Below are 20,815 nucleotides of genomic sequence, written 5' to 3'. Positions count from 1 at the left end.
GGACACTCAAATCTTCAATTACTAGAAATTGAAATGACGAAAATTTAAATTATGTCATTTTAGAATTCTATGTAATTTTCAATTACTTCATCCAAACGTCCCTCTATTTGGATGAGGGAAAATAACTCCAAATTTAGCTAAAAATTGGGAATTTAAGATGAGAAATTGACAATTCCTTTATTTGGCAACTTAGGCACGGAATTTATTAAATAACACATAGAAAAAATTATGGAAATTAGGGCATCAAATTGCCGAGTTTAATTTCCACCAAAATAGGCGTCATTTCACAATTTTCATAGTGTCATTTACAAAATTATGTCATTTAGAAAATTGACATACATAAATCCAAACATTGAAATCTTCAATAACCAGAAATTGAAATGATATAAATCTAAATTCCGTCATTTTAGAATTCTATGTAATTTTCAATTCCTTCATGCAAACAAATAGGATATTATAGAGTTCGAACTTGAAACCATTAATATATAAGTCAAGACTTTTTTTACCAAATTAGATTGCGTCGGCTACTATAATATTTGTTTGAAGAGATGTCAAATTAAAATTCTTCTTCAAATCAAAATATAAGAGGAGTAATCCTTGTTTTTCCCAAGAGATAAAAAATGTAGACCGGTAAAAAAGAGAAATAAAAAATGAAACAAATCCACCCAAGAATCCAGAATCTTCCGACTTGGTGGTAGATGGCTTTCATTACTGACCGGTGGATGACGGTTGGATCAATATCAAAATATAGAAACAGTCGTCATCCTTAACTTTCTTATCACGGTCTGCTGACCCTACGATTAATATTAAAACTCAGACGTGACGAGGTCCTGTCCTCAGTCGTCACTGCTCGCGACTTCACACCATCAAAACAATCATCTCACAGTCCCTATAAAAGAATCACCCACTTTGCATACAGACAACACGGTTCACCAAATTCTCATTGCCCCCAAAAAAAAAAACCCACACTGAACCTTCTGCAAGGCAAAGCACCAAAAATGGCTTACAAGTATGATTTCTCATCTTTTTTGGTCATTTTTGCATCTGGCTTTTTCTGAATTTGTGTTTTTGTTTTTGTTGTTGCTAAAATTACTACTGGTTTTTTTTTTTTGGGGTCTTGCAGACATGAGGATCTTTCTCCACCGTTGGATTCCACTTCCAGCCCGCCTCCTCTTTTTGATGGCACTACAAGGTTTAGCTCTTTCATCTAATTTGTTTTTGCTGTTTTTTTTGGGTTTCAGTTCAGTTCACTGTGTTTGCTATGTGCTTTTTTAATTGTTGACTTTGTATTTTGAAGGCTGTACGTATGTTATACCTGCCCATTTGCACAGCGGGTGTGGATCACTAGGAATTATAAGGTTGTTTATCTCCTCTGTTTTTGGAACTCTTGACAGGACCCTTATGTTATAAAAGACCTCACTTTATCTTTTTTTTCTTTTTCTTTTTTGTTATATGTTTTCATTTGTTAGCTTGGATTTAATATTATAAAATGTGGAATTAATCAGAACCCATATCCAATATGTTGTCTTACTGTTTGTTTTGTGTTGAATTTTTGTGCCGCAGGGTTTGCAAGATAAGATCAAGTTAGTCCCTATAAATCTTCAAAACAGGCCTGCTTGGTACAAGGAAAAGGTCTATCCTGAGAATAAGGTGATATACTTGAACAAAGTTATGTTCTTTGTTATTATTGATTATCTGTGGAATATTTGTTGAAGCTGGAAAGATCTCTTGATTGATTATTTTATAGGTGCCATCACTGGAGCACAATGGAAAGGTCATTGGAGAGAGTCTTGATCTGATCAAATATGTGGATAATAACTTTGAAGGGCCTTCACTTTTCCCCACTGTAAGATATCTTTCCATCAGTTAACTTTGCCTCTGATAACCTATCTTTGTCTCTCAGAAATTTGACCAAAGTGGTTCCGTGAAATTGTTTTAGGATCCTGAGAGAAGAAAGTTTGGTGAAGAACTAATAACCTACACTGATACCTTCACTAGGGCCTTGTATTCTTCATTCAAAGGAGACGCAGCAAAAGAAGCCGGTAAGACTTGGAAGTTTTTCCCATTAGGGTGACTGTTTTTGTTGATAAATTTAAACTGACCAAAATTCGTTATCTGCATCAGATGCTCAGTTTGATTACTTAGAGAATGCTCTTAAAAAGTTTGATGATGGGCCATTCTTTCTGGGTCAGTTCAGTTTGGTAAGTTGGATATAGAATTATGTACATGCCAATTGTTATTTTTAGATGCTTTTTTAGCAACATGATAATACATAAAGTATTGAAGTAATGGATAATATGTGATCTTCAGGTGGACATAGCCTATATCCCGTTTGTTGAGAGATTGCAAGTCTTCTTATCAGAGGTGTTCAAGTATGACATCACAGCAGGCAGGCCTAAACTAGCAGCATGGTTTGAGGTACACATAAAAACCATAGAATTTTTTTTTAGAAAGTTATGAATTCTGGTGTCCAAGCTTTAACTCTCTAACAACAATCATCTCTCACCTGTTACAAAGAGGAACTTGAATAGTTTCTTTCAAGTAGCTTACAGAAACATCCCATGAGACTAAGCAACAAGATTGAATTTGGCTAACTAGTTCGCACATATCATAGTTTTAGCTAACGGATGGTGAAAATTTTATTATGTCCTTGTGCAGGAAATCAACAAGATTGAAGCTTATAAGGTGACCAAAACTGATCCAAAACAGCTTGTTGAATTCTACAAGAAGCGCTTCTTGGTACATTCTCTTCGGCTGACCTGAATATGAAACTCATGGTCTTTCTTTCCATCTCTGTTTCTATATTGGTCATGCTGTGTGTCTGCTAACCTATATGAAATATGTTTCCATTGCAGGACCAACAGTAAAACTTGTAAACTTCTGCCTTGGACATGATAACAATAAGTGGCTGGCTCAGTCCTCATACAGAATGTTTGCCGGCCTAATTATGTATGCATATGTGTAGTGTTATTATGGATATGGACTTTGTCTGGATCTTAATATGTAATAGCGTCTTCGTTACATCAATAAAATTTAGGGCATTTGGTATTGTGAATTAATTTATACGTCCATGTCAATGATGTGTTTCTTTCCCACAAATTAACGAAAGAGACTTCCTTTGCCAACATAGTGCTGTAAATGGAAAGAGTCTCCCAAAGACAAATTGCGTTGTGTCTTAAATTTTGATCTTAGAAAAGCAACCGCAGCACATGTATGTACAATACAACCAATGGATCTTTTATTTCTGGCATGAGTAAATTATCATGATTCACACTTTTTATTGGGTATAAGAGCCCGGTGGCATGTTTGCTTATACGAAATGTGACTTACCCCGAAGAAAAACCACAAATGTGAAGCTCTCATTCTGCTGCAATTATAAGTCTCAATATTCTAACTTCTTAAATTTGTAATATAAGCCTGAGTTCATATACCTCGAGTTGATCCTTACCTGCATCTTCATTTTCATCAAGGACATGCATAAATTTGTCTTAAAATATCAACGTTTAATGTGCTTCCACCTGAATGATAACTGCTGCAGTGGAAATCATCTTGCTCCTACTCACGATCTCTGCTACAACTTTTGATTGCATTGTTTCGCAATGAAGAACAATGACCATTTTCTTCAAATTTGGAGCATGCTCGAGGATATACCTTGCAAACCCGATTTCGTTAGATCCGAATACTCTATGGTTACCTCCTTAAGCTGATGAAGGAAAGCAAGGTTTTGCAGTTTCCAGTATTCCATATCAAAGCCACTTGACTGAAAATATACAAAAAGCAACAAGCATACAAGCGAATTAATTTTAAATTAACCATAAAGAAAAAGCTTACCAACAAAGTATGTGTGCGCGTGAGAGGGAGATCAGTAGGCAACATACTTCACTTGTTTCGGCATCTATCCATGTTCCGGCCCTCCTTATGCACAAGATATTCAAATTAGGCATTCCTCTAAGAAAAGAGACCACTGCCGGAACAAAGTCATCATTCAATCTTATACAATGCACACTCAAGTCACAAACATTATCTAAAATTGGTGCTCCCATGGAACTTAGCCGGCGAGTTTTTCACGAAAAATTCTTAGTTTGAAAGAGGACAGGAACTTGTGCTTCTACAATTTTTTTTCAAATATTTTACCTTGATGGTCTCCTATCTTATAATAAGAACTTTTGGCCAGCTTATGTTGCAAAGAACCTCAATTACTGTGCCAAATTGATTCCCTTCATGCCTTAAAAGAAGCTCAACTTTTTCCAAACTCATTAGTTTTCCCAGATTTTAGGCATTCCCTACACTGCCTTTCCATTTAAAGTTTTAAAGATTTGGAGCAAAAACCTTCAATGAATTTTTGTTTGGTTCTCGACGATAGGTAGGCCATAGTTCTATATCTATAGTTTCAAGCTTCTCACCAGATATATATTAAAATGCAAGGGGTCATTATAATGTATCCTGGGACGAAAGTTTTCCAAAGACAAACTTTCAATGGCGATATTCTGTATCCCTCCAATACGAAGAAGCTCTGACTTCTTAATGCATTTGCAGGAACATGTGATCCATTTGAAAAACGTCTCGTCTACTATTGTGGTTCGTTTGTATTGTAACCGCAGCTCATGCGGAGACGCTGCATCCTATTAGCACCACGATACAAGAAGTATCCATCCAAAGAAGTCATCATCCTCACTTCATACCGGTGGGTTGTTTCTAATGCACATAATCTTAGCCGCTCGGCTATACTATTTATTTATAATAATAATAAATAAAAAAAACCCCATAAAGTCGGGCGGCTATACACTGTTTTAAAAAAATTAGGGAGATTCACTATTATACCCAATATAGGGGATCAAATTATAAAAATACCTCATATAAAATGGACTTTAGAAACACACCCAAAACTCATTTACAACATAACAAAAAAGCTTTTAACTTCTTATAAATTACAAAACTGCCATCTATTTCTTAAAACAAGCCCAACCCCAAAAATCTCATAAAAATACCTAAAATATTCAATAGGGCATTAAAGTTATTTAATAATCAATATTAAATTCAATAAAGCCAGCTGTCATTTTTTGAGTTTGTTTATAGAAATTCAATTGTGTAGGTTTTATTTATAATATTATTAGTGCTAAGAATGAGTATATCACTAAATATCTTTAAAAGGTATCCTAAGTATAGCCGTGCGGCTATACTATTTATAAAAATTAAAAATAACCAGCTTGTCAGCCGTGCGGCTATAATATTTTTTATAATAAAACCCGTAGTATCGCCGCGCGGCTGTACTATTTTTATTAGAAAAAAATCCGAGTCTAGCCGAACGGCTATACTATTGTTATTATAAAAAAATCTAAGTATAGCCGAACGGCTATACTTTATAATAAAAAACAGACTACCAGCCTGGCGCCCGCTCCGAAACGTGTCAAAAATAGTATAGCCGCTCGGCTATACAAATTTTTTTAATAATAAAAACCTAGTATAGCCGCGCGGCTATACTTAATAATGCCTACGATAAGTCCACGACCCGACCACAAAATAAAACCGACAATGATGAGGTGCACGTGCATCCATCTTAGCGTTGGCCGTAGCTGTAGCGTATCTTCCCTCCAAGACCCACTAAAAGCTCACGTGACCAAAACTGGCAGTTTCAATTCAACGTCTACATAGTAGTAGAAGCTTTGAAATGAGAACTTATATGGAGCGGCCCTGAGCTTACACAGTGACACTCTTCAGAGAGAGAGAGAGAGAGAGAGTGAAAGAGGGAAGACGTTTCGCCCAAGTGTCGGTTTCAGAGATCAAGAACCGGCTCTTATATCTCTCCGAATCAAACGCCACAAACCCTAATCTCTCTCTCTCTCTCTCTCTCTCTCTCTCTCTCTCTCTCTCTCAGCTATGATGGCGGAACAGAGCTTCAATGTCCTCCACGCTCCAAAGCCCAGGAGGTAAAGGCTACGCTCTCACACACGCTTTGAAATTTCTTCTTCTCTCAACGTGTCTGGTAACCCTAATTCTTCGCATTTTCTCTAACAAATTATATGTAATTAGACTCTCTCTAACAATCCTTCGTCTTCTTGCTGCTGATACTTCGGAACAGAGAGTGACTCAGTCACGTCGCACTCAAATTCTTCTTTTCAATTCCTCTCGAAGATCGATTATCCATTGCTTTTGTTTCTCGAATTTAATCTTTCAGAATTTTAAACTCTGCTTCAGGATTGGTTAGTCTTGAATTTTGATGCGGTTCAGGATTGGCTAGTCTTGAATTTTGATGAGGTTATGTGGTAATTGAGGGGAATAAGGGTTAGGGTTCGTCCAAATGCGTAATGTGCATGGTTGATCTTCATTTTTTGCTTCGGGTGTGTAATGTGGCGGAAGGTTTAGAATTTTGAGTTGGTTGTAAAGAAAATGAGAGATATGGGCAGTAGAATTGCAACTCTTTTTGAAGCATGTTGTTGTCCTTGTTGAGTAAGCGCTCGTTGGAGGCTGATTCCAGGTCTGTAGAGTTCAGAGACTTATTGTGTATTTGGTTCTTGTCCGGTTTCTTAATTCACAATGCCGGGCAACTGCAACCTTCATATTTGTTTGTAGATGTTAAATGCACGGCACATTTGTTTTTTCTGGCACTGATTTGACATCAAGATGCTGCGTTAGATTTTTTTTGTCATGGAATCTTAGATTTTTTATATAAAAGTTTTGTTATAGTTTCCATTTAAAAGATTCATGGAGAAATTGCTGTCAACAGGGACGCCTATGGATTTGCTTTGAGACCTCAGCATGTACAAAGATATAGAGAGTACTCTCATATCTACAAGGTATTTTCTTGGGTACATGTTATGCGCATTTTGTGATATTAAAATCACTTTGTAACTGTTTTAACATTCCTTCAAGTATCATACGATCAACTTCAATATGTAGATGGCGAAAGCCAGTATTTTGCTTTAAACTTCTGATATTGTCTGTGTGATTGCTATAGGAGGTATTATCAGCTGAAACTTTTGCAAGAGAGGAAAATATGATTTTAAATCGATTCTAAGCTTTATAGCAAACTAAAGTGGCATGATGCATTATCCTTAGGTTCCAGTTTTGTAATAGTTTTAAATAAATGGAGTGAGGCTTAACAAATGTTTTTCCAAGGACTTCTTCTGTTGAAAAAAGTATTTCCATCGAAATGAACATAGCCAAAGGACTAAAGTAAGAAAATTTGACCATTCAGTTTAGTGATATATTTATGGTATCAGGAGGAGGAAGAGGAAAGATCAAATAAATGGAAGAACTTCCTTGAACATGTAGAGAAATCTTCTGAACTGTCCTCTCCTGAGAAGGCACATAAAGAAGAATTGCAGGCTGAAGCTACTGAGCGGAAAGCAGAGACAGTTCCTGAGAGTGGTGAGGAAGGGAATGATACAAGTAGTGGGAAATCTGTTTCGGGTTGTTCATCAGAAAGAGATCCCGAAAAGGAGCTTCAACATTCAAAAGAAACAAAAAAAAGTAAGGTCCAAACATGGACTCTCATTAGATCATCCCTTGGTTCCATTGAAAATATGATGAGCTTTCGTATTAGGAAGAGAAAAATTATGAAAGATAAGCAGATAATTGTGGATAAAGACCACCTTCCATCAGAAGCAGCCTCTTCAGGAGGGGCATCTGAGGATGATGTTGAGGAAGACGTTTGCTTTAGCGATGCTTTGAACGACAGTCCGGATGCCTTCACTGCAGAAAATTCTGTAAGTGATGGGTTCTCTGACAGTGTGAAAGTTGCTGGGGAAGTAGAGGCTATGGATGGTGGTGTCCCTCACAGTGTGCAAAGCATTGGGACAGAGGAAGCTGTGGCTAATGGGGTCCCTCCAGAGCCTTTCTTTCCTTGGAAACTAGAACTGGAGTCTCTAGTTCATGGGGGAGTGCCAACGGATCTGAGGGGAGAGGTAAAACCCTTACCCTCAACTTGATTGGTTTTACCAAAATAACTTGTTTGACAGGAAGTGCAATGTTTTCTAAATCTTTCCGTTGCAGGTATGGCAAGCTTTTGTTGGTGTGAAGGCTCGTCGGGTGGAGAGATATTACTACGAATTGCTGGCTCAAGAAACAAATACTACTGAAAGCGTGGATAAAGACAACTCATCTGGTGTTCCCAGAAAATGGAGAAGGCAGATTGAGAAGGTCATTAGATGCATGTGCCTTGGACTTTGTCGTTTCAATTCGTAGGTGCTGCTTCTTTTGCTTTGTATTGCAATCTGGGTTTCTCCCTAAACTAACTTTTTGCATTCTATTGCAGGACATACCACGTACATTTCCAGGGCATCCTGCATTGAATGAGGATGGTCGTAATTCACTGAGGCGTTTGCTTTTAGCTTATGCTCGCCATAACCCCTCTGTTGGGTATTGCCAGGTAATTGGGGCAATTCATCTGAAATTTTGTTTTGTATGTGTTTCAGTGGATTTGTCAAGGGGTAACATATTTTATTAATTAAAAAGATTCAATGTTTGTCTTTTGTGTACACTTCTAGCAACTAATACATTACATGCACTGACCTGAAGTGTTTTTTTATTTATTTTATCGAACACCTGATAAATGTTTTATTTATTACTATATTAGTCAGTATTATTATTACTTTGGTATGAAAATATATGCAGGCAATGAATTTCTTTGCAGGGTTATTGCTACTTCTGATGCCCGAGGAAAATGCCTTTTGGTACGTTTTTAGAGCTCATATTCCCCTATCTCTTCAAATTGTGTATATATATCATTTCTAATAAAATCGATGCTCTCAAATAACTTCTGTAGATAAATAGTTTAATAAGATTTCTGAATTGTGCATTGGCTATCCTTATGTTTTTGTTTCTTTCTTTTTTTATGGCGCAAAATTTTGTTGAAAGAGTTTTCCATATTGGCTAAAGACAATGGTTGTCTCTTTCAACATTACAGCAGTTCAATTCTTAACCAATCTGTACAGGCATGTTCTATGATAACCCAGCTCATTCTTTAAACTGTTTCTTTCCATATTATTTTTCTTATAGGACTTTGGTGGGTATAATTGACGAATATTTTGATGGCTACTATACTGAGGAAATGATAGAATCTCAGGTGTGATTTCATGGTTTAGAGTTCTTGAGCATAAATACATGCCATTGCATTCTGATTCACCATTTGATGTTTATCACACTTCCAACAGTTTTAATACTTATGGAGGATTCTATTCTGATTCATCTTCATGAAAATTAATTATTCTGTTTATCAGGTGGACCAACTTGTATTTGAGGAGTTGGTGCGAGAAAATTTTCCAAAATTGGGTTTGCATACTTCTCATAATCATCAATCATCTTATATTTGGTTCTTTACATTACATGAAACGGTGTGGTACTCTTCTTACTACCCCTCCATGCTTATGGCAGTGAATCATTTGGATTACTTAGGAGTCCAGGTGGCATGGTTCACTGGACCTTGGTTCCTTTCCATATTTGTAAATATGATTCCTTGGGAAAGTGGTGAGATTTATGAGACACTGCTTTGCGTTGTTTAAATAACTTCTCATTAGTTCAGTTTCAAGAAAGACTTCGAAGTCATATCTACCTTCTTATTGCTTCCTTGATCTTCAGTTATTCGAGTTTGGGATGTGCTTCTATTTGAAGGAAATCGTGTTATGCTTTTTCGAACAGCACTAGCATTATTGGAGCTATATGGTAATATGCTAGAATTTTACTAACTCTAAGCTCATAATAGATATGATTTTGTTTGTTTTTCAATCAAAGATATGATTTTGTTGATTTTGTAAATTCATTATCTGTATGTTTCTGCAGGTCCGGCTTTAGTTACCACTAAAGATGCCGGGGATGCTATTACTTTATTGCAGTCCCTTGTTGGCTCAACATTTGATAGCAGCCAGCTTGTTTTGACTGCTTGCATGGGGTTTTTGGCTATAACTGAAACTAGATTGCAAGATTTGAGAGATAAGCATCGGCCAGCTGTATTAGCAGTAGTTGAGGAAAGATCTAAAATGGGTCAGGTTTGGAAGGATTCCAAAGGGCTTGCATCTAAGCTGTATAGTTTTAAGCATGATCCTATTGTAACAGAAGAAAAAAATACTACTGAAGAAGGCACTACAGATGGCTATGTATCTCATTCGAAATCTGGCTCCCGTAATCTTGATGAATTACTTAGTGGCACATCCGTTGATTCAGAAGTAGATTCTTTACCAGAGCTTCAGGATCAGGTTGCTTTCTCTTCTCATCTTTTCCTAAAAACCTTTTTGGCATACATTGGATCTATAATGTAATTGTGAAGTATATGTCTTGATAAAATTGGCCAAGTTCATTTAGTTGACTACTTAACGGACATGTTTAAAGTTTTTCTGGACTTGTAATTAGTTTAACGAAATAAGCAATCCCTGTACAACTCCTTTTAAATTTCAATCATTAACAGCTTTTGTGCAGGTCATTTGGTTGAAGGTTGAGCTATGCAGAGTGCTGGAGGAGAAAAGATCTGCTGTACTCAGGTTACTTGCTACTTAACTTGGTTCGAAGTTCTGCACTTTTGGGACCTGATTTGGTAGCTATCGCTTGATAAAAGTGATAGAATTTAAGATAAGACGCACTTAAGATGTTAGTTGTGGGCCTTGTTCCATTTCAGCTGGAATCCTGCAATGCATTGTTTCCTTCATCCTCACTGACCCATCGAGGTTAATGTACATCCATAAGACTACCTAAATATTTCCTTTTCTAAAAACACACATCAGTTTTGGCTTTTTTGTTGTTGTTTTCTGACACAAACTTTTTTCTTTCCCTTCTTAAAAAATGAACAAACTCTTTGACTTATTAGTTTGATAATGCCCAATTGGCACCTATTAACACCCATAGAAGGCCATTGGTTTTCATGCATGTAATTACTCTTGTGGTGAAACTATCAACTGCCCTTTTGCCTGGACTATTGTGATCTTATTTTTGTGCCTTGTGACAATAATGATTGAGACTCTGTTTGTGGTTCCTGTTCCTTTTCTAGAGCTGAGGAGTTGGAGACAGCGCTTATGGAGATTGTCAAGCTTGATAATCGACGAGAATTAAGTGCAAGGGTAGTTACACTGTTGATTTAGCTGACTATTTTTCCTGTGTTATGATCTCAAATTATTCCATGTTGAAGAAATCTGTTATGTTTGACTATTATGTCATGCTGAAGAAATCTGTGCAATTGTTGTTTTAAAGATGGTGATGTTTCACAAAGTTTCTTTAGTTCAAATCCTTCTCCAGCAGTGCAAAGATTATTGATGAATAGTTTAGGGATCAGTCAACACAATATATGCTTCAAGTTGTTGCTTTATCTTCAATCAGGCACTCTAATATGCTGTCATGACATCAAGCGTCTACTGATTGATGTTTTGGAGTGACAGATGAGTTGTTGGGTTATCTTCAGTCTTCTGATTATTATTAATGAGAAGGGTCAGGATTATTCACCCCTGGTAAATCACACAAGTTGGACACCATTTTGAGGCCCTTGAGTGCAATAATTTTCAACAGTAAGGATGAATTGTGACGTTTATCCTTTATGCAACCAAGGTGATAGAGGAGTTTTGTTATTTTTTTAATTTTTCTCACCTCAACTCGAACAACCTTGTCACAATTCATCCTAACTGTAGAAGTGATTGCACCCGACACCCTCAAGATAAGATTGTTTCAGAATTTGTAACCAAAGAAAAAAAGATTTAGATCCTAACGCTAGTGAAAATGCTTTAAACTTTTATGCTTTAGTCTCCTATCCACCGTAACTAGTTGAGCCAGTGCTAGTGGAGATTCTTTCTTCACTTGGGTAGACATCCTCTGGTCATCCAACTATGTACAGATTGTTCTGATCTTCTCCCTGGGATTTTAGGATTGTGAATTACAAGATTTTCCTGTGAATTTGTGGATTCATATCCTTGTAGGTTAATACTTTTTCGTGTGGTCCTGCAGGTTGAGCAGTTGGAGAAAGAGGTGGCTGAGCTACAGCAAGCCCTTGCTGATAAGACAGAGCAAGAGTCTGCAATGCTTAAGGTTCAAATTTATTTGCTGTTTTCTCCTTTTTTTGGGGGGGCAGAGGAGAGGAAAGATAATCTCTCTTTCTTTTTCTTTTTTGGGTTCTGTTCAGGTCTTGATGTGGATGGAGCAAGAGCAGAAGGTAACTGAAGATGCTCGAATAAGTGCCGAGCAAGAAGTAGCTGTTCAGAAAAATGCAGTTCATGTGCTTCAGGTTCCTTTTTTCTTTGATGCCCTGGAAATTGAATGATGCTATTTTAAAGATCGGGATGCCTATTTGAAGCCATCTCCTAACATCTTGGGAGTTTCCTTGCTCTTTCTTTGAAATAAAATCACCAACAAGACAATGCTGGTCGTTTTCTGCCTTGCAGTTATTCAGTAAATGATTTATAGTGCCCTATTTTGTAATAAAATTTTGGGACATGCACCATTTCCCTGTCTTTTTAGCTTTCTAAGAAATCCACATTCTTGTAAAATGCATGACTGCGGAAAAAAATGCTTAATTGAGACAGCTGAACCTATTTGCTCAGCATGTTATTTCATTTCCGTGTATTGCTATTGGAGCCTCCAGATCTCACTTTTTTCCATCTTTGTAAAACATAATGTATCTATTTCTCAACAGAAAAGAATATATGCAGGAAAAATATGACAAAGCCATGTCTTCACTTACTGAGATGGAAAAGAGAGTAAAAGTGGCAGAATCGATGTTGGAAGCTACATTGCAATATGAATCTGGACAAGCCAAAGCACTAAAATCTCCACGGTATATGAAAATCTCTGTTTCTAGAATGGGCTATATGATGATTTTCTGTACGCTATTCAGTTCCCTTTTCTGTATAGTGTGTATACATTTGCCTGTCATAAATACTGTAACTACTTATTCATTGCTTGTTTTATTAGGCCATATATTTCTCTGGTAGTATTTATCAAGGTAGTGTGCTTTGTAGGGCTGCGACCACCCAGGGGAACACCAAAAAGTTAGGCATTCTGTCATTTGGACTTGGTTGGCGTGACAGAAATAAGGTATATAATTACATTTTCCGTGTTGATCGCCCGTTATGTTCATCACAGGATCCGGTTGATTGAAGAGTTCTTTTAGTCTTAACCAGTGCATGCTTTCTGTTCGTAAACCAAATTTCTTTGTGACAGGGAGGCAGTGACTTGAAATCACCCAGTGAACAGAGAGAGCCAAGCTCTCCAAAGGACAAAACTGGTGAGGAAGAGAAGGGGCATGCAAAGTGATGGATGCTTTCTCTGATTGCCATGAAAGAGCAGAGATTGAAACTGCTGCTGCCCAAGTATGTCAGTACATGTCTTCATTCTCTTCGTCTTCCTCTTTGTATTTATATACTGGTGGCTAAGAGGGCCATCAATCTGTAAACTTGTCAATTTTTAACTGTGGGTTCGGTTCACCCCTAGACAGTCAGAATGTAAAGCACATTAGTTCTCTTGTTCAATAGTCATTTATTTACAATAATGGCGTTTTATAATCACTTTTGGCTTCTGGTAGTGGATATCATCGTCGTCATCAGCAAATAGGAATATTCTTTTTATTAAATATTTGCATTCCTGCTGGGTATTTTTTATTTCTAGTAGTTTATGCACTTTAATTAAATAAGGTAGAGTAGTACTTCAACCCTAAAAGTTGAGAAATGATTGCCAAAGCCAATTGGAGCTGAGCTCCAAGAGTGAAACCAATGATGACTGAAACTATTAAGTGCCTGACGTGGGTTTGATTGATCTGATCAAGTGGCTTTTCCTGCAACTCTATCTTGTTCTTCCTTTCCTTCTTGGTCCTAGTTGTATTGCTGTAAAAAGCTTATTTATTGGTACAAGAAAAGGAAAGACAAACCAATATCCGCCCTCGAAAAACTATTTTTGTTAGTCATCAACTATTTTTGTCAGATTTGTTAGGCATTTATATACTGGGGGCCGAGAGGGAGCCATCAATCTGTAAGCATGTCAACTTTTTAAATTGCAGTTTGACATATTTGTAAAAATAATTCATAAAAAATACGGAGAAAATTTTTCATAATACATTGAAAGTAGGAGTCCCTACTTCCAGGAGGCAAGTTTAACCAAATTGTAACTAACAAATATTGTTAAGAAAATCAGAATTTCGTACAGGCTTTCGACTTTAAGTCCCGAGTGAAGCTTCAGGTTGATTCAGGTCAAGTTTTTATTTCCTCCATTAACGAGTCGGTGATGATGAAGCCATTTATTTCTCTTCAGCCTTGACTACTTTCTCTGCATTGTCTCTGAACTTCTTGTATATGTCACTTCTGTAGAATTTTAGTGTTCTCTTCACCAAAACAAGTGAGCCGAGAGCTGCAAACAGTGTGATAGCAGTCAAAATTGTAAATGACAGCTTATAACACTGAGTTCCAATGCATGTTAGAGGCTGGCCCTTGATCCTTTGTAGACCAAGCCTGGCAAGCTCCTTCTTTGCCTCTTTGTCATAGAGCGCACCGGTGATCTTGGCACTCAATATATAAGAGGCAAGAGGGCTCATCAATTGGCTAAAATTCAACAGCAGCGCGTAGTGCTTCAACCCAAAAAGCTCAGAAATGATTGTCACACACAATGGGAGCTGAAGCTCGAGAGTAAAACCGATGATGACTGAAGCAAAGTACAAGGAACCAGGGAAGGGAAAAACAATGAAGAGGTAGCCAAAGCTTGCCAAGATGAGGGCAAGAGTGAGCATGAGGGGTCTTGGGATTTTGTATTTCATGAGTAGGATTTCTGAGGCGAACCCAGAAAAGATTCGACCGAAAAAGTTCCATATGCTGTGGAGTGACACAAAGGTGTTTATGGCCTGAGGTTTGTACCCCAACGCGTCCCCGATTTGGCCTAGGTTGTCCGTGGCAGTAAAGCTTGAGCCAAGTCCGAATAAGGTTGCAATGAATATGATCAGCATGTCAATGCTGAAAAGTGCTTGTGAAATGGTATAGTCATCTCCTCTAGGTGGCTTGTTGAACACGCACGTTTCGCCTTCTTCACCTCTTGATACTCTAGTTCTTGTTGTTCTCGTTGAGAAGAAGAAGAAGCAGGATCTTCTTGTTTGGATGGAATTACTTCTTGTGGTTTCTCAATGGTTACATGAGGTGCTTGTTTTATTAATTTCCAGTTGACTAATTCCTCTCATACGGCCATCCAGAGAGGAAGCAAAACAATGATGCAGACCACCGTAGCTGTCGCAGCTTGAGCTGCCGGAGGGAACACAACCGATTTCTGAGTCAGAGTTATTGCCATGAGAAACAAAGCCAAACCAATTGATACATACAGAAACTGGAAGAACATTCTGAGCTGGTTTTTGTTTTGGTTTTGGCTATGTTGTTGATTTTCAGTACTGATTCTTATGGGACGAATTGTATGCAGAAACACAAGTGTGATTGCAGCTGGGAGCCAACCAATCAGAAGAATAATACTCCTCCTGTCCTGAACTCCATAAATGGCTATATAAATTTGGGTGATAATAGCCGCACTAAGCCCAATGTACCCTTTGAGGAGGCCAATTATAATGCCACGACTTTCTGGGAAGTTTTTGACACATGCAGGAACAATTCCTGTGTTTGTAAAGCACATAGAATTTGCTGCAATGTAAATGTAGAACATAGAATTTGCTGCAATGTAAATATAGGCACACATTTGCCAGATTTGTGGCTTGGCAATCTTGCCTGTAACTGCTAGCCATATCATGAAGTAGCCAGTGAAGTTCATGGCTGCACCAAGGAGGAGCACAAACCATGTTGGTGTAACCTCTGCAATTAAGCCTGCATAAATGCCAATGTTGACCACAAGTTCTTTGGAAAAGCTCAACAAATTGAGGGTTTCTTGGTCATAACCAAATGTGACTTTGAGCTCTTTGGAATAAATCCCAAAGAAATGGATTGTACCACAACCAGCCATCATCATCAACGAAGCGAAATGGTGAACCATCGGCCTTTGGCCACAAACACTAAAAAGCTCAAGAGATTTCCGGTGCTCATTCTCTCTTGAGCTCCTAGTGTTTGGTATGACAGAAGAATTGTGATTGGATTTGATTTGATTGTATATGATGTTGCATGCAAAGTCTCCTTGAGGTTATGAGGGTCTGAAAGCTAGAATTGAGTATTTAAAATGTGCCCAAACCAGAGCATGGGTTGGTCTTTCACTTAATTTGGTTACTTTAGGTTTTTGTCTTTTTGGTTAACAATTTCGTTTCCTAGCCGTATTGCTGAGATTTGTTAGGCATTGTCATCATGAGTACCATTACTTTTACTTTAAATTGACTGATGTTTTATTTATTTTTAATTATTTTTTTGTGGTTCTTTTTTTATATATTATTTAAAGTATCAGAGAAAGTGATTCTAACTCTTACCTGGGTTCGGTGGTTGATTTAACTATTTATAACGGGTAACGATTTTAACACTCCTTTTTTTGGCCGCCTCCACTCAGAATTCAAATTGAATATTTCACCCAGAAAGATAGCCAAGCAGCATTGACAGGCTTCTTATAGCCAAAAACAATGACCCGGAAAAAAAAAAAAAAACCAAAAACAAAACAATATTGACAGGGTTTAAAATTACATTTTCCACAACTCCCATATGTTAAATACAAGGCAAAACTATACCCCCAAAACTTGAAACATAAAAAAAAGAAAAAAGAAAAAAAAAGGTACTCAGTATCAAAAGATACCTAAGGGACGTAAAAAATACAAATGAGAAACCACTGCAAGAAGGCACACAAAGATGTTATGATACAGCCTTCTAGCTCTATATATATTCAGAAAAAGGAGGAAAGTTTTTCTGAGGAGACAACATGGAGATGGAAATTGGGCTTTTCATCTCTGATGACACAAAACTGCAAGCAAAAAACTTGCAGCAAACAAGCATTCAGAACTAAGCTCTGAGTCCTTGTTATCATCAGCCATAAAAATATTAATCCATACCGTATGAGCATCTACCTGGCAGTATCATAGCAATGCCATGGCTGGCAAGCCTCAGAACAGCCACCAGCATTCGGAAGAAACCCAACAACTTACAACCTAGCCTTAATTTAATCTTCTAGTGTCATGTCCACTACCATAATTGAGCTTTCCTTTCACTATCCCTCTTGGTTCTAGGGGGTGTACAAGGGGCAAGACGGGAGCTTTGGACTGGCTGTGTTTCCTGGTCGTGCTTCTGTGAAGCAAGGTAAGTCAAAGCTGTGACAACATCAGCTATTACTGGCCGCATATTAGGCTGCTCCTGTACACACATTGCCGCAACAGCCAGAGCTTGGTACAAGCCCCTTTGGGGATACTGACCCTGGAGCATTGGGTCTGCCATTTGTGAAAATTTCTTTCGGTCTTTAAACAAGGGTCTTGCCTGAAAACAAGTAGTCATATATATGTATGTGTGTTAAAGATCAAAATAAGTTCTGGTTTGCAGAAATCGTTATTGATGGTCGGTCATGGTATAAAGATTTAGAATTTCATAATTAACAAAACCAAATACCTTAGCTTAGCTTTTGAATATAAAAAAGTTAATACAAAGCAAAATATGAAACTACATCCCCCTACTTTGTCAATATATTTCTATCCATTCAATATCTATCATGCTCAATTAAACTAACTGTATAAAAGTGATTGAAACAAATACTGCAAGTATAAGCGGTTATCACATCAGAGCATCCAAACTGGCGTTATCACAACTATCTATAAGGAATACAGTTCTTTTCAAAACTAAATATAAATACTGTCTGAAAAGTGGCTTCTCATCTTGATTTAAGAACTGTCTGAGGATGCATTCTTGGAGTCGAGTATTAACATCTAGATAATTTACTTAAGCCTGAGGCTTTTTTACCAAGATAGTTGATTGAGTATTTAACAACTACAGTTCAGAAAAAGTATTAAGTCTTTGAAATGTGCCAGCATTTTTGCTAGTAGATTGTGCGCTAGTTTAACAAAACATCACCAAGAGCTCAAAAGGCCTCATTACTTAAAGAATATGATATATGGGATCAAACAGGATTTCTTACCCATGCAACCAAATTCTGTTCTCCTGTAGCTCTTGAATTGTCAATTGCTTTCCTGCCTGTTATAATTTCCAAAAGAACTACCCCAAAGCTATAAACGTCTGATTTAAGAGTCAACTGCCCTGTCATAGCATACTCGGGAGCACAATATCCATAGGTTCCCATAACCCTTGTAGATACATGGGTGTTATCCCCAACAGGGCCAAGTTTGGCTAAGCCAAAATCGGACAGCTTTGGATGATACCCTTCACCAAGCAATATGTTGGAGCATTTCAAATCTCTGTAAATAACAGGAGGACTTGCTTTGTCATGTAAATACTCCAATCCCTTTGCTGCCCCAGCGGCTATTTTCATTCTTGTATTCCAATCAAGTCGTCTCTTACCAGGTGATATATCTGCAAAACAAGCTTATGAAACCAATTTCTACAGAAAATCATACTAAATAGATACGAAAGGTTAAGGAAAATTTGAAGCTGATGGAATATATACCATGTAAATGGTCCTCTAAAGATCCTAGGGGCATATATTCATAAACAAGCAGCCTTTGATCTCCATCAGCACAATAACCAATAAGATTAACAAGATTAGGGTGGTGAAGAAGACTTAGCATCAACACTTCAACAAGGAATTCCCTGTTCCCTTGTAACCCATTACGATCAAGTTGTTTGATAGCTACTACCTGCACCAAACATATCAAGAAGGTTCAATTCCATGTCCAACTACATTGTACATATTAGAAGCTCAATCTCCTGGCAAGCAAATGATGCACACGTTTCGAGCCTACTGAACTTTTTCATGTTCAATAAAATGAAAAGATAATCATGCCTCACCTGATTGGTACTTTCCAAACGTCCTTTATATACTCGACCAAAGCCGCCCTCACCCAAAAGACATTCTGCTCTGAAATTTCTAGTTGCAGCTGCCAACTCACGGAATACAAAAGTCTGTGCTGCAATGTGATCGGACCCTCCATCTTTGGGATCTTCCTTGACACTCAAGGTGGAATTTGTCTTTGAAATTCCTGAAATCAAACATGGAAAAGAAGGTAAGAAAAGTGAGAACTTTTATAAGTAGATGTAGGATTTTATTCACATGAGGAAATAAAACCAGAATTATGAATCCTCAACAAAACATCAGATAATGCAAAAGGCAATTTAAATTGTAAGATGATTAGTCAAGCAATCAAGCCCCGATTTTTCCCACTTGGACCTTGAACTTCATATGAAATATATAAGTTTCTGCTCAATTTAAAACAACCCCATATGGAGAGCCAAGCAAACCTAATAAAAAGCATAACAGATTGAGCTGAAGTTAGATTAAAAACAAAAGGGTCACACTCATACAATATGCTAATGGACCTGAAACTAGAAGTACCTGAAGTGGGTTTGATCTGATCAAGCGGCTTTTCCTGCAACTCTATCGTATTCTTCCTTTCCTTCTTGGTCTTCGCTTTACTGTTGGATTTACCAGAACAGGGAATCCAACCCATGTTTTTTATATACACTCTTATTTCTCTTTGCGAAGCCAAAGACTCAGAGAGAAAGCAGGAGACCACTATCCACAGCACAGAGACTAAAAGATAAACAATCAACCCTCCCCAACTCCCAAATAACCCAAAAGCAAAAACCCAACACGAGCAGCAAACTGATAGCGAGAGCTGGCAGCCCCTTGTAACTTTGTATGTTGAAAGTTCAGAACTTTACAAATTAGAGCACACATACCCTCTTTCTCTCTCTCTTTTTATCATTTTCTTTATGCAACGTCAATTTTTTATTTCTTCTTTCCCAAAAGTCTTAGCTTGTTGATAATATTTTCAATAAGCTTAAAAAAAATATGGGTGCCAAATGGATGGACAAGATTGAACCTTTCTGTGACTTTTAGCTATAGGGCCCACATGCCCAACGGTGTAGATCATTTTCAAGAGCCTTGCGTGTATGAAAAGCTTACTGTGGAGTTTTCTATTCCCCTTTCAATTTTAGTCGCACTCACAAGCTCACAGCTGGTCACAAATGGTCCATTTTGGACCCTGCATTTGGTTCACTATTTTTGTCCCAATATAAAAGACCCAATAGAGTTTTATTTTTGGTCTGTGACTTTGATTTGATGGTGTTGATCACGTTCGAATATTATAAATTTTCTTTTGGAACTTAGAAGTGACCACATTTTCGATCCTACCTACCCTTATTTCTTCTGTTATGGGATATATTTGAGACTTGGACACAAGTTTAGGTAAAAGATTCGACCCAACTATTGTTTTTATCATAAAAAGCACAATGTAATGTATATATATTATGTTAAATCAATTGTGGTACAAATGTGGACTTTGAGGTGCCTGATCCTTCCTCAGCTTGTAGAGCCATCATATGTGTGTAACTTATGCAAAAAAAAAAAACTCATTTTTATGCCCAATAGGCCACTAAAATAAGTTAAAGTTATTCCAAATTGAAATCCTTGGATAAAGGTTTTAAATAGAAAAAGTACATTCTTACTGAAAAATCTTACCAAAGAATAATTTTTTTATATTTTTTTTATTGAAGGTTGGAGATTAAGTAAAAACTATTTTCTTCATTTTTTTTTTTTTGGATTTCATTCATCAGCCGTCAAATTTTAACTTAAAATCTCCTCTAATGAAATAAAAAGTAATATTATTAGACCAAATGATGATCAGTTAAATGTTCTACTATTAAAGCTAAAACCCCTACCCTAGTAAAGCTATGCCACATCCATGTGAGAAAGGAATAAGTTAAACACTCAATCTTATAATCGAGGGTATAAAAGGCTTTATATCATTAGATTATATAATCTGTTATGGACCAAGACGCAAAAAAAAATCCCC

General features: G+C 37.2%; 3 protein-coding genes and 1 pseudogene across 6 annotated transcripts; 2 read left to right on the top strand and 2 right to left on the bottom strand.

Annotated features, from left to right (window-relative positions):
* LOC18773560 (glutathione S-transferase L3) lies at positions 843–3,071 on the top strand. The gene is made up of 10 exons (XM_007207287.2): positions 843–1,009; positions 1,124–1,192; positions 1,298–1,358; positions 1,564–1,650; positions 1,748–1,846; positions 1,940–2,042; positions 2,125–2,201; positions 2,311–2,418; positions 2,659–2,739; positions 2,856–3,071. The coding sequence occupies exons 1-10, from the start codon at positions 999–1,001 to the stop codon at positions 2,865–2,867; spliced, it is 708 nt and encodes a 235-aa protein (XP_007207349.1). The 5' UTR covers positions 843–998; the 3' UTR covers positions 2,868–3,071.
* On the top strand, positions 5,697–13,496 carry LOC18775477 (GTPase-activating protein GYP2). 4 transcript variants are annotated; one of them, XM_020567452.1, is made up of 18 exons: positions 5,697–5,927; positions 6,725–6,794; positions 7,221–7,904; positions 7,993–8,139; positions 8,255–8,368; positions 8,614–8,672; positions 8,998–9,064; positions 9,219–9,270; positions 9,373–9,465; positions 9,577–9,660; positions 9,778–10,190; positions 10,411–10,472; positions 10,976–11,045; positions 11,920–12,000; positions 12,095–12,196; positions 12,621–12,745; positions 12,930–13,005; positions 13,132–13,496. In XM_020567452.1, the coding sequence occupies exons 1-18, from the start codon at positions 5,878–5,880 to the stop codon at positions 13,222–13,224; spliced, it is 2,442 nt and encodes an 813-aa protein (XP_020423041.1). In that variant the 5' UTR covers positions 5,697–5,877; the 3' UTR covers positions 13,225–13,496. The 4 variants fall into 4 exon arrangements, with proteins under 4 accessions (XP_020423041.1, XP_020423039.1, XP_020423040.1 ...); XM_020567453.1 differs by lacking the exon at positions 5,697–5,927 and adding an exon at positions 6,126–6,475 and having other exon boundaries at positions 13,132–13,246; XM_020567450.1 differs by having other exon boundaries at positions 9,219–9,465.
* LOC18772309 lies at positions 14,201–15,971 on the bottom strand (annotated as a pseudogene).
* Positions 16,500–19,730, bottom strand: LOC18772135 (probable serine/threonine-protein kinase PBL7). Its single transcript, XM_007205258.2, has 5 exons — positions 19,354–19,730; positions 18,810–19,000; positions 18,469–18,658; positions 17,983–18,374; positions 16,500–17,330 (listed from the first exon to the last, which is right to left on the bottom strand). Exons 1-5 carry the CDS (start codon positions 19,466–19,468, stop codon positions 17,043–17,045), a joined length of 1,176 nt encoding a protein of 391 aa, XP_007205320.1. The 5' UTR covers positions 19,469–19,730; the 3' UTR covers positions 16,500–17,042.

This window comes from Prunus persica, chromosome G6 (genome assembly GCF_000346465.2).
Source record: "Prunus persica cultivar Lovell chromosome G6, Prunus_persica_NCBIv2, whole genome shotgun sequence".
Taxonomy (NCBI): Eukaryota; Viridiplantae; Streptophyta; class Magnoliopsida; order Rosales; family Rosaceae; genus Prunus; species Prunus persica.
This window is presented reverse-complemented; position numbering and strand designations above follow the sequence as displayed.

Bases quoted from the DNA above. Each gene is read 5' to 3' on its own strand.
- LOC18773560 (XM_007207287.2), top strand. The intron at 1,847-1,939 runs GTAAGATATCTT...AAATTGTTTTAG, and splicing joins GGCCTTCACTTTTCCCCACT to GATCCTGAGAGAAGAAAGTT. The intron at 2,202-2,310 runs GTAAGTTGGATA...TGTGATCTTCAG, and splicing joins TTCTGGGTCAGTTCAGTTTG to GTGGACATAGCCTATATCCC.
- LOC18775477 (XM_020567450.1), top strand. From the start codon at position 5,878: ATGATGGCGGAACAGAGCTTCAATGTCCTCCACGCTCCAAAGCCCAGG. The intron at 7,905-7,992 runs GTAAAACCCTTA...TTTCCGTTGCAG, and splicing joins CAACGGATCTGAGGGGAGAG to GTATGGCAAGCTTTTGTTGG. The intron at 12,001-12,094 runs GTTCAAATTTAT...GGTTCTGTTCAG, and splicing joins AAGAGTCTGCAATGCTTAAG to GTCTTGATGTGGATGGAGCA.
- LOC18772135 (XM_007205258.2), bottom strand. From the start codon at position 19,468: ATGGGTTGGATTCCCTGTTCTGGTAAATCCAACAGTAAAGCGAAGACC. The intron at 18,659-18,809 runs GTGAGGCATGAT...TGTTTGGTGCAG, and splicing joins GTTTGGAAAGTACCAATCAG to GTAGTAGCTATCAAACAACT. The intron at 17,331-17,982 runs GTAAGAAATCCT...ACTTGTTTTCAG, and splicing joins AACAGAATTTGGTTGCATGG to GCAAGACCCTTGTTTAAAGA.